We start from the raw sequence: 12,376 nt of genomic DNA on the forward strand, positions 1-12,376 counted from the left end.
CTATCAACAAATATGCCTGCAAGTGCAGGGATTAACCAACGAAGTCCAGGGCGACATGACCTGGTTCATGATCAGCATAACATCATGCAGGCTCCTCCTGATCAAGTTATGCAGGAAAAAAGTGTTATCTTGGATGTTTGGGAATTTGCTCCACCATGGGATCCCTGAGACATCCCATGCCAGGGTGGACAGCTGCGTGCAATCCAGTCACCGGTCTTGGCCTAGTTGGTTCTTACATAGAACTCTAGGATGGGGCTAGGAGGGTCTGTAGAAAGGGAAGACGGACAGAAATGGCTCATATTGGTCATCATATCAGGTGCCCTCTGTCATCGTGCTGTCACTTAGCCAAGTGGGAGGGAGTTTCCCTGAGGTGATGTTGATGTTCACTGTTTGCATTTTTCCTTCAAATCCCTCTGATTGGCGGAGGCCACACTTGCAGAGATGAGGAGACAAGTGGGTACTACAGAGATCTGAGGAGACCGTCAAATGGGGAATATCCTTTCTGTTCTTCCTCTGCACGCGGGCCTGCGACGAGGCTGAGTGATCCCGCACCTGTGCAGTAGGGAGAGGCACTGCTCTCCTCTTTCCAAAAGGAGTCTCCTGTGCGCTCATTCTACCAACCTCCCCTCCCCCTAGGACGAAGGCTGGCATCTTGCAACCACCACACCACAGATATCCCTTCAAGAGGTTCCTGCATCAGACACCTGTGTATCCAGATAAAGCCAGAAAGATGGATAGTTTTTGTGATAGGCCATAGTTAATGTTAATGTTAAAGGATATTTGTACCGCGCACTATCACCACCGGAGTGGTCCCCTGGCGCTATGGCGGCTCTGAAAGAGGGCGGCGGGGTGAGTTAGTGGGAATAGACTGGAAAAGTGCAAGAGAGCATTGATGTGCTGATGGCAGCCTCAGCCCGGTGGGTCCGTCGGCTGGGCTTGGGGTGTTTTACGGTCGGTAGTCGCCGTGTGCTGTTGTGCAAGTCTATGTGGGGTTTGTTTTGTTGTTGCAGTGTAGTGAAGTTAGTGCGGATTGCTGCATTTTAGGCTTGTGGTTGTGTTTGGTTAGAGTTTGAGAGGTGTATGCAGAGGGATGAAATTGTTAGCGGATTGGTTAGTTGGCATTGCTGTCCTTGCAGTTTTGTCTATGTCTGATGTTTGCTTTCATTCACTATTCCATCGGTGCTAATTTTCAATATTCTGTCTAGATGTGAGGCAGGCTAGTGATCACGATTCCAATCAAGTGTTGCACTTACCATCATAGTGCTGGGAAGAGGGATTTCCGGGGTCAAGGGGATCCACATTACTCAGACTATTGGTCCCTGGGGAATAAGGTTGTCCAAAATGCAGTTGCTCGCCTGCCACTTTAAATAATTCCCCTAGAGACTGAGACTTTGTCTGCCCTGCTGGTAATTCTAGAACCTGTGTACGCATCCCCGGCTGCAGGGGACTGCCTATCTAGGAGTCACAGATCCAGCATCCTTGCATCCTCATTCATGATGTTTGTTGTTTGACTTTCTCCACCGTTTTCTATGTCATTATGTCCTATCCTTGTCTCGGGTTTATGTTCCCACCTTCCACTACAACATCTGGTCTTCAAGTCACATTCTCTCACCCCAATGTAAAGGATGCATGTCCTCCACTCTGTTATCAATGGTAAATATTGCAAGTGGTTTTGTGCTGTCCTTGTGATTTTTATTAATAAGCAAATAAAAACTGTTTTTACGCTGCCCCCAGAGTCATTTCTGCATTTTGGGCATTTGCAGCTGAGTAACATCTGGAAGCTTCATTTTCTGGAGCCTTTCGCCATCCACTCTGCACCAGCGACTTTCCGTTGGCTTCAGTGTCTGCTTTGGCATGAGCCGGAACACCAACATCTGGAGCATGCCAAGGGGCCTTCCCCTGGGGAATGAGAGTGCACTGTCTCAGAGGAACAGGCAGTGCCAAATCCAGCCAGCATAGTGGTGCCACTTCTTCTACTCTATGCCCCTATTTCTTGGCACCGGGGCCACGTGATTGGGTTTCTAAGGTTTCTCTTTGCCTGCAATGGTACCTGTTTACAGTTGGTTTATCCCGGTGCTTTGTAAGTCCGTGAGACAGTGGTGTATCTATGAGGTACCAGGTCACGCAGGTGTCCGCTCGCAGGTGGCCAGTGGGCAATGCTTCTTACTCCCAGACCCCAGAGACCATATCTACAGAACCCTGTGAAGCACGCTTATCTACAAGGCGTGTACAGGTGGGAAACCTGGCACCATATACCCCATTGGCCCTTCACCATTCTTCCACTGCACTCGGGTGATAGTCGGAGGGTGTTTGCTGTATGACACACACCTGCTATAACTCCAACCCAGAAAGAAGGCGCCAGTCTCTCCCTGACTCTTGCGCAGGCCAGATTCACTGGAGGTAAACAGAGTCTTTCTTGGTGTTCTCCTCTCTGCAATCCTAGCATTGTTCAGTGACCAGTGGGGACATGAGGGAGCCCGACAAAATGAATGCATGAATGAACAAGACAGTACAAGATGGCTGACAACAGCACCACCATCATGGGGGCACCAGGCGTGCCAGAGCGGGCATACACGGAGCAAACCTGGCCGCATTGTAAAAGAACATGCACCTCAGAATGGCACTTTACCTAAATCCTTATACCCCCACACCACCCCTAAAGGTGCCGCCATGTGGAATGCATGGTCTTACTGGTTCCGTGCCACACCAGATGAGCCAGTGGTGCTTTTTCTTTTGTAGAAAAACTCACATTGGTTGGGCCAGATCCCCAGGGTGGGAGGAAGAGAGGGCAGCCTAAGGGATGTTAAGAATGGCCTCTGACCAATCCTGCCACATGTAGCACAGTTGGCTGGAAAGGCACTAAGCAAGTCAGTTAGGGAACATTCCCAGTAGCCTGGAAAATGACCATGTTCTCACTTGGGCTTAGAGCAAAATGGAGGCACTTGAGATCAACTCCTTGATTATGATCACACTTGTGACTATCACTTGCCCTTTAATCCCTGCAAGAATTGAGCAATGTGTTTCTGGTAGTGGTGAGTGACGCTGATACATTCCCAGTTAATGGAAGCACTGCGGCCTCTAGTGGAGGAGAAATCACACAGGACACAGAGGGTGTTAGAAAGGCACTGGAACTCTTTATTGATGTTGTAAGATGTTAACACAATTCCAAATGAAACCTCTGCCTGTGCTGCTGGAATTCACAGGCCGCTATCTACAGACCACTGTCCCCAGACGGCCGCTCACGGAAGGCTGTCCTCAGACCAGTGTCACCACAGAGCACCGTCTGCAACCACCACGCACAGAGCGACGTACAAAGCCTCTAAGCAGACAGTAAAGCGTTTAGTGGTAGTGCTTGGAGAGACCGGCGCAGGCCACTGCCAGGAACTTCTCCCAGGCGGCGTGCACTTCAGGGGTGAAGGCGGCTCCCATCTTGCGGGCCAAGACGATCACCAGGCAGTTTCCCAGGATCTGAGGGAAGAAAATATAGGGGCTGTTAAAGAAGGTGCATTGTAAAGTATATCGCATTAAATAAATAAACAAGAAGGTGCAGCAAGCGGGAAACCTCACTGAGTGTGGCAATACACTGTGGCATCAACGATTGTGTACATTGCCAGGGCCATCTCTCAAAGTCTAATTGAAATTAATTTTATTGGCATGACAAGTTTTATCAGTGGTGTCAACGAAAACACATGACTTTTATTTAACTGAAAAAACACCATGTTACTTTTCAGCGTTGACAGAAAGGCACAAACATAAACATACATATGTTTAGATAGGTAAGCTTGATATTATATTTTTCATCTAGCCTGCTGACATAAGCAAACATATCTGGCAGCTGATGAGTATTGACAAGAAGAACAGGAGACGTGTTGGAGGTAAGCTGGGCTTAGCAAAATGCCATGGGAATGCTTAAGTGAGAAACAGAGTTGGAACCCTGGTAGGTCTGTAGCTCGGCTGAACCATTGGGAAAACAACTATGAACTTCAATACTCTAATTAGGAGGAGTGCACAGATTAGGGATTGACATGTGATTACCAAAAGCCAAAATGAATTGTACTGGACTATAAAAAAAACCCACCTATCAGCCAAATTCTTTTACATATCTACTGATATGTTTACAGTTGAGTACACCATATAGTGATTAAGTTGAACACCCTAATTTGAGCCTCAACTTTTCTCCTCACATACCCAAACATGTTGACGTTTCGGTCCTAAAAGTCTGCATAAGGATAGAATTGATTTGATATGGAATATTGTATTTCAGAGAACCCCATCTACAGTGCTCTTGAAATCCCCACAACATTGTAGGTTTATTGGTTGTGCAGCGTTAGGTTGGATTAATAAAGTCCTCTTGCTCGCAAACAAACAAATATTAAAAGTCTGGAAAACCAGGAAAAAACCATGGGTAGAAGAATGGCTAGTTAATGTACAAGTTCTCTCAAATTTTGAGAAGATCAAGTTTAAAAAGCAGCATAGAGAGGATGTCTATGTGGAACAGTGGGATCGTTTAATGAATTTTCTGACTGAATATTAGACAGAGTATATGATATGATATTTTATTTGTATCGCGCTCGTACACAGAGCGCGACTAGGCAAGGGAGGGGAACAAAGGAGAACACAGTACAACATAAAAACGATCTTACTAGGCCCAGTGACATTGAGAATGTGCAAGTGCATGGGAAAGGGAAAAGAGAAAAAGTGCATGGAAGGGGGAGAGTGGAAAGTGCAGAAGCCGAGGAGCGCAGATAAATAAAATAAATAGAAAATTGGCAAGTGCTGTGTTTAAGGCAGCAGACTGGGTAAGTCTGAATAAGTGCAGAAAAAGAAGAAAAATGGGGGGGCTGTATGGGTACAGATACAGTCCCCAGTGCAAGGGGTGGCCAGGAGTCAGTGCAGGAAGGTGGCAGGGTGAGCAGGTACCTGGGCCCAGGGGACAGATGGTGGCCAGGTGCACAGTGCCAAGAGAGCAGATCAGCAGGAGAGAAGGGGAGCGAAGGAAGAAGCAAAGAGGAAGGTTTTGAGGAGCTTCCGGAACCGGAGATGGTTCTCCTCAAGTTTTAGAGTGGCAGGGAGGCTGTTCCAGAGGGAGGCCCCAGCCGAAGATAGAGATCTACCCCCAGCTCGTTTTTTTGAAAAACGACTGACCCTGAGGAAGTTAGAGGTAGTGGAGTGAAGAGCTCGAGAGGGGAGGTATTTGCGGAGGGATAGCTGAAGGTATTTTGGACCAAGGCCCCAGAAAGCCTTGTGGACAATGCAGAAGGGTTTGAATTTAATCCTTGCATCCACTGGGAGCCAATGGAGAGATTTCATAGCTGGAGAGATACGATCCCAGGGCTTGAGGCCAACGACAATAATTTGCTTGATGTAGTCTGGTAGGGTGGTTGTTTGTTTTGTGTATGTGTGTCTGGTCACGTCCCATGTGTTTTATTTATTATTTTTCTTCTCTATTATTTGGAAAGCCATTGTTAGATGTTAGTGATTTGGATTCGGATTCATTTTTTGCTTCAAATGTGCTATTGCTTGTTATTCTGATTGTTATTTACTTATAAGGATGGTTTTATTCTGCTGCATTACATATGTTACTTGTATGTTGTTTGTTTGGGGTTGCCTTTTAAAAAATGTAAATAAAGAGATTAAAAAAATAAAATAAAAAAAGTCTGCATATGCAATGCATCCAATAGATGCCTTCGCCAGGACAAACACATAATGTGCACTCTTCTTAAAGCCAGCCTTTGGTGTGGTGTAAAGTTGACTATGTCTTAGGACTGCACTGCCCAAAACTTCCCATGGGAGGACGCTTCACATAATATACCGATTGACCTTCACTCCAAATGAGACTTATTACACAAATTGATGCTCATATTTTATTGGTGCCGTGCCTTCCATGCAGAATCATTCATTCATTTGAGTTCTCACTACTCTCTCAAGCCGACTTAATGGGTCCCAGTTTAGTTGCATAATTTGTATCCATCCTGTCAACTCGCACTTGGCGGGGAGGGAAACAACTATCCTCTTATATTGTCAGATCAGTGGTTTCCTATCAGGTGGGCTTTTGTAGACCACTTGCTTTTCATTGTGGGTGACCAGACCAATATTCCAGAATATAAATGAGTTATAGTGAATGTAACCTCGAGAGGGTGATGCTATCGGGGCATAACCTAAACAGGTGTGACTCCCTAAAAAAAACGACCACTCGGCTTCAAGAGCAACAGATAGAAACTACTTGTAAAAAATACTTTGTTCAAGAAATGATTCTGTCTCTACTCCACAAAATGCCCCTAGTGGTGTGTATGCAAAACAACAAAAACACTCTGACATGTACATTGACATTTCAATACCTGGATATGTTCAAGGAGGTTGAGAAAAAAGGGGGAGGGCAGCATGGATAAGAGAAGAAGGGAAATCTAAAGGTGAAAAGAAAAAGAGGTAGTGCAAAGGGAAGGAAAAGTAGAAGGAGAGAAAAGAAAAAAGGTGTGAGGGCACAGCTATGATTGAATTGCTGATGGCTGGCAACTTCTGTAATGGGGCAGACCAGTTAAACAGTCCTGGCATGGAAGATTGCCCAGAGCAATGCCCGTGGTCATGATAAAATAAGACTCATAGATACATTTTCTTTCAATCAATGAAAGTTTCTTCACATCCGTTAAGGATTTTACTGAAAAATGTTCTTGTGGGACGACCAGGAGAGCGCAGGCCATATAGTAAGGCCATGGATCATGTGATGGAAACATTAAGACTCTCATGGAGAAACGATCCGCCATTTTATGCCAAATCCAAATGAAAGATCTCACTAATGCAAACACTCAAAACCTGGGCCCATGGTCGTGATCGTTTAGCCTTATCAGTGGGAATAACCAATCACAAGGTAGCAAGGATATGTCCTTTTGATCTCTGTATACTCCGGGGCTGGTGCTTTGAAGGCGATCTGGGCGGTGTTCTCTGTAGCCAATATGTGGCAACTTTGCAGGTTTTGTGTTGCGTGGCCACTGACGCGTAAACCCCTTCGATGACGTCAACAGGGCCTGGCTGAGAGGCTTGCTGTGGGTACATGTGTCACGCATTCCTTTATGTATCACAGCATTTTTAAAAATAGTTTTATACACATCAGTATGAAAGCAAATGTTGAGTGAGACATACATTCATCGAACAGTTAAATTGTATTTTTTCTAAATTCTTTTTGAGGCTGTTAAGTGCGGGCCTTAATGTGGTTAACGCTTCCATCTCTTGAGTTGGAGAGTTCTTTTTGCAAATCACATGTGTCTGGTCTCTATAAACCACAAACAGATATTTTTATGGCTAAAATGGGAATGGGGAAGTGCCTTGGTGAATGGGGAATTACCGCCCCCGCTCACCTTGGAGTAGGGCGGTATTTCCGCCATCCACCAAGGCGGACACAGTAAAATACCGGCGACAACCATGGCGCTAATAGCGCCATGGTTACCGCCTACCGTGTAATGAGGCTCTTTGTCAGAAAGAGACATGTTGTATCTTGGACTTTGAAACAAAACATCCAACCGGTCACAATATGGACAAGGCAATGTATACCTTCTTGGGACAGTAATTTCAGACTATATCAATCTCTATTCTGCCCTTATCATTTGGTATTCTTTTAGTTCTTCAATTTCTCACTGCCTTTCCTGCTGTGAGATTTTATACATCTTATATTCTAATTCTGATGGAAAATGTTTATGACTCCACACAGTGTAATCCATCTTGACTCTTTACCCCTCTCCTCTCAGTTTTTCACCTCCTTCCTCATTTTTCTTTTTATTTCTTTCCTCTTGTGTTCTACTCCTTTCCTTAATGAAGGATGAAGTTGTTGCTTGATGTGGAGACACTTATTGTGGTCTCCCTCTTTTTTGAAAATACACTTAGGGTGATCCTTTAAAAATAACTTTTTGACGATGAGTCATGTGATAGGTTTTTGAAGACAAGAAAGGGTGACTTTGGCAATGCATTTTCGGCAGTGGGAATTTTTACACTTCAATTTTGGAATTAGCATATCATGTTTTTTTATTGTGAATATATGTATGTTCACTAGGTATCAATGTTCTAAACATTAGCATCAACCAGCAGCCAACACAAATACAATACTCTTTGGTAGCTGCATACAAACACATTTTCTTCCTATTTATGACAATTTTAACTCAGTTTACAATGTTGTACTATAAGTCTGTTTTGGATGATCAAATTATTGACAACAAAAGGTGGGCCTAATGAGGCGTTATGAGTTTTTCATTTTTCACTTTAAGGAAGATATAGCGATACCATATGATGTTTTTAATATACCTGTGTAGTTTTATGATGTACTAGCTCAGAAAATGTAAACAGACTGGTATCGGAATCCATTTTGTAAAGGGTTTTTCAAATTGGTTATTTGGTGTTATCTGATGCATACATATGAACTTTGATAAGAATGATTGGGGCAAGGATAAAGCATTTCCCTAAACCTACAAATATCATGCTAATTATACATAAGTGAACAAAAAAGCGTAGATGCACTAGGCACTTTAAGCGGACAGCTAGCACCACGCACTTTGATGTTGGCATTGTGCACTTTAATATTGCAGGATTTTGCACATGGAATGAACCTCTGTTACCACATGGAGTTGGGGGAATCTCCGATGCACTAAGCACTTTCAAGTGAATTGCCGGCACTTTGCACTTTAACAATGGTTTTACGCATTTTTTGAATATTGCATGATATTTTTCGTATTAGTAGTGGGTCCCCATATAAAAAGCGTGACACATAGAATCAGTATATAATGTGTGTATAGGATGTCTGTTGATATTTAAACCAAATGATCTGACCCATTCCAAGATGGCCGATGCCAAGCCAGTTAACCACTTAGTCTTCTTTCTATGTTGAATATCCTGTCACATGGGGTATTTTAAAATGCATCCAATGTGTGGATCACTTGTTGTGATGAAGTGGTGAGGTAACAGCGAAATGCGTCAATTTGAGCCATTTATTGTGGGAGCGCCACGATATGGGTGGATTTTACTGACAGTCATGGGTTACATACGGTTTGTTTAAATAAAAGAGAAATATTTCTACAGACATCGGTTTCCTGAAAATTCTTAGGAGAACAGGGGAGTGCCTCTCATTCCGACTGTAAGAAAAACAGTCCAAATATATATATATATATATATATACACACATATATATATATATATATAATGGTTAAGGTGAGACCTATGATCCATTGACATTTGCGAAGATTCTTTTTCTAATAATGTTTGATTTGCTGAACAGATCTAGCTGCCATTTCCCAAACATGATATATATGTATAGATGTGGTATTCACAGACATTAACCAGGCTCAGGGAGGCACTGTGGCACAGGGAGTGCAAGGACATTGCACGCCTCCCACAGAGCGATGCCCCTTTGCCCATGCTGGCCTCCTCCTTGTCCTTTTTCCCCTGACCCTGGGAGAAGGCCTGCCTGGCCAGGCCTGTTGTCTCTGGCAAGGCTTGTTTTTATAATGCGACTGTCCGTTTGGGGATGCTGAAAGCATGGGTATAGTTGCCAGCTTTTCTCCTCCATCCCAGTTACTTCCACTTGCTGCACACCATTCCATCTCTCCTCAAATCTTCCCCTCTGCCTCTTGCACCGCTTCTCTGTCAGTCACTCTAGTTCTTGCACTCACTGCCTGTCTCCCCTCACAATCCTGTTCTCTCCCTCATGGCCCATGTCTTCCTTCTCTCTCTCTCTCTCACGCGCTAGCCTCATCTATTCTGCTCTTTCCGCTCACTCCTCTCTGGGGCAAGCCCTCATAATAGTCTGTTGTCTTCTTGGGGCGCTAACGGTTGGTGTTTCCATGGGGACGCGTGTAGAGAGATTTTGTGCATCTAAGACCATTCCCAGCAGGACTTTCTCTGGTCTAAGGTGTGTGTCCTCTGAGAAGTATCTATTCGTTCTTCTGTCCTCTTCTCCATTAAGTTACAGTCCTAGGAGGTATATTCACTCCATCACTCCCTCACACACACACACTCACTCCCTCACTCTCTGTCTCTGTTGCCACCCCTCTCAGGGCTTTACACTTTCTCCTTGAGGTCACCCCTCTGAAGTGTGGTCCCCCTCCAAAGAGTGTGAATGCTGAGAAGTTTCCTCCTTACCTTGAAGTTCTGGGGGTCCACGTGGAGGGTGTCGGCATGCAGCTCGCTTAGTTTGCTCAGCGTGTGTTTGATGCTATCTAGGTGGTGAACGGCTCCTCCCAGGGCAGTCAAGACTTTCCTGCCATGCTCGCGCACCTTGGGGTTGCCAGAAATGGCTGCCGCACTGGACAGGGATCCAAAGCTGCTGAAGTATCTCTGGGTCCAGGGATAGACTATCAGCACCCTAAACGGCAGGAGACAAGAGGGGGGCACGTTAGGGATGTGGGGTGGGGCAAATAGTTAATCTTTTCATTTATCTCAGTCAGTCTTCATCTGTGATAGGATACACATGACAACCTCCAGAGGCCCAATACATTGGACAGACACACTGGTGAGAATATGGAGCAAGGGGCCCTTTAAACATATATCATTTATTTACTTAGTTATTTATTTTGAAATTTGTATGGCGCACTCAACCAGGAGGCATCTGGGCGCTGTTCTTTACAGTAAGAAAATCCAGGTTACAACGTCACGCAAGTGAGCGTGGCAATCAGAGGTACAGAAGGGGAGTGTGCGCCCCGATCTGCCAGAAGAGGACCTATATAGGGGTGGACAATATTAGGCTTTAAGTTCCGGTGTTTATATTTCCCGTCAGTCATCGGCTGCAGCCTTCCTCCTCTTTTGCAGGATTAGGGAAAGCACCTGACTGCGCTGCAGAGGAAGGGAGGGTGACTGAGGAGATGTGGAAGGGCGGGGGAGGGGCAGTTTACATGTGGGAGGGATTACATACTGCAGAGGGAGAAGTGACGATGATTGGAAGGGCCTGCACAAGTGAGGCTTCATGGGGGGGTCATTGGAGGTGGGGGCATAAGGTGTTTGGCGCAACTGCATTTGAGACACAGAACACAACGCCTAGAGATAGAGAGGGTGAGAAGGTAAGGACGTGGATACACGAAAGGACTAAAAAATAGTGAGAATGAATGACTTGCAGTTACTAGAGGTCAAGGAAATCAAAATGATTAGGCCCTGGTCAAATATGGAAGTGTTTAACTTAATTAGGGGTGTGAAAGTAACAGGAAACCAAAGGGAAGGAAGTAAAGAAGTGGAGCGTGGGGTGCGCCAGTGACTGGCTCTGGTTACCTGGCCAGGGTTTCCTGCCCATCAGCCTCCAGGTCCACCTTACTCCACACAGAGGTGATGGCGGCCTTCTCTTCTTCTGTCCAGTGAACCATCTTTGCTTTGGGGTCGGGTGGCGCTGTGGTCTGCTGAGTCAGATTCTGCTGCTGGAAGCTGCTTCTGCTGGAGAGTTGCCAGAGCCCCGGAGATTTATAGGGACCTCTGCCAGGTCCCACCCAGTGCTGCTCCTGCTGAGTCATGCTGGCCCCTCTTATCTCTCCTGCCAGACTCTTCTGCCCCTCTCAAACAACCCTTTCAGGACCCTCCCTTTAAAGGGGGGTGTTTCTTTTTTGAGTGTTTTCTGCATCGCATCCCCAGCACCTAGAACACTTTGCCATTCTGCTTTCCAGTGTGATTTTCTGCCATGCCTGGTGGTTTTTCATTCAAACAGTGAGGCAGCTTGATGGCTGCATCCATCTGTCCCAAAGAGGAGGTGGCACCTTGCTAATGGTATACAAATGTGTATGGCACGTCCTGCTGGAATTTTCATTCTTGCAGAAAAGTGTGGCAGGGATGTCTCGCTCTCTCTCCTTCTCTCTCTCTCACACACACACACAAAGGTAGCACCCCCAGATTTTCCCCTACCTCTCTGCCACAATTCCATGGGCTTTCTGCGCTCCTCAGAATATCAGAATTCATTAAGCAAGCCCTTTCTAGTGACATGTCCGTCCTCTGCTGCACTGTGGCAGAGGGTCAGTTTCTTCCCTAGGTGGTGCATTCAACTGAACACCTATTTGAACCCTCACACCCTCGCTCTCGCGCTCTCTATGTGCAGAGCGCACCTGCTCTCCTGGGATTTCAGAATCCTGGGAAAACCTATAATAATATATGAAGTCCTCTTTCACCGGCAGTGCGGAATTGGCAGGAGGTCTTTGCTTTCCTCCAAATGTCAGAGCACTGCTCAGGGGACTGTCCTCTTCCTATGCAGTGTGGCAGGAAGTGACTTCCTCAAACTTGTATGAGAGTACACTGAGCACTTCCTGCCACTTTGGCATTGAGGCACTGGGAGGATGCACTTGCTCTTCTCAGAGAGTAAGACTACATGGAATACTGCACAGTGCAGCGTCCGTTTGTCTTCCCTCACAGAAGCTTGAGTATATGA

At 45.6% G+C, this 12,376-nt stretch overlaps 1 protein-coding gene across 1 annotated transcript; it reads right to left on the reverse strand.

Moving 5' to 3' along the window:
- Window positions 1-3,112: 3,112 nt before the first annotated feature.
- On the reverse strand, window positions 3,113-11,414 carry LOC138580886 (hemoglobin subunit beta-2-like). The gene is made up of 3 exons (XM_069651780.1): window positions 11,239-11,414; window positions 10,120-10,342; window positions 3,113-3,468 (listed from the first exon to the last, which is right to left on the reverse strand). The coding sequence occupies exons 1-3, from the start codon at window positions 11,328-11,330 to the stop codon at window positions 3,340-3,342; spliced, it is 444 nt and encodes a 147-aa protein (XP_069507881.1). The 5' UTR covers window positions 11,331-11,414; the 3' UTR covers window positions 3,113-3,339.
- Between the last annotated feature and the right edge of the window lie 962 nt (window positions 11,415-12,376).

Source organism: Ambystoma mexicanum, chromosome 3p (genome assembly GCF_040938575.1).
Source record: "Ambystoma mexicanum isolate Mex_15411 chromosome 3p, UKY_AmexF1_1, whole genome shotgun sequence".
Lineage (NCBI taxonomy): Eukaryota > Metazoa > Chordata > Amphibia > Caudata > Ambystomatidae > Ambystoma > Ambystoma mexicanum.

What these genes read in the sequence shown, in the direction of transcription:
- LOC138580886 (XM_069651780.1), bottom strand. Translation starts at nt 11,330, where the DNA reads ATGGTTCACTGGACAGAAGAAGAGAAGGCCGCCATCACCTCTGTGTGG. An exon ending in GGGCAGGAAACCCTGGCCAG is followed by an intron (nt 10,343 to 11,238) that starts GTAACCAGAGCC and finishes CCTGCCGTTTAG; the next exon opens with GGTGCTGATAGTCTATCCCT. An exon ending in TGGACCCCCAGAACTTCAAG is followed by an intron (nt 3,469 to 10,119) that starts GTAAGGAGGAAA and finishes TTCTTCCCTCAG; the next exon opens with ATCCTGGGAAACTGCCTGGT.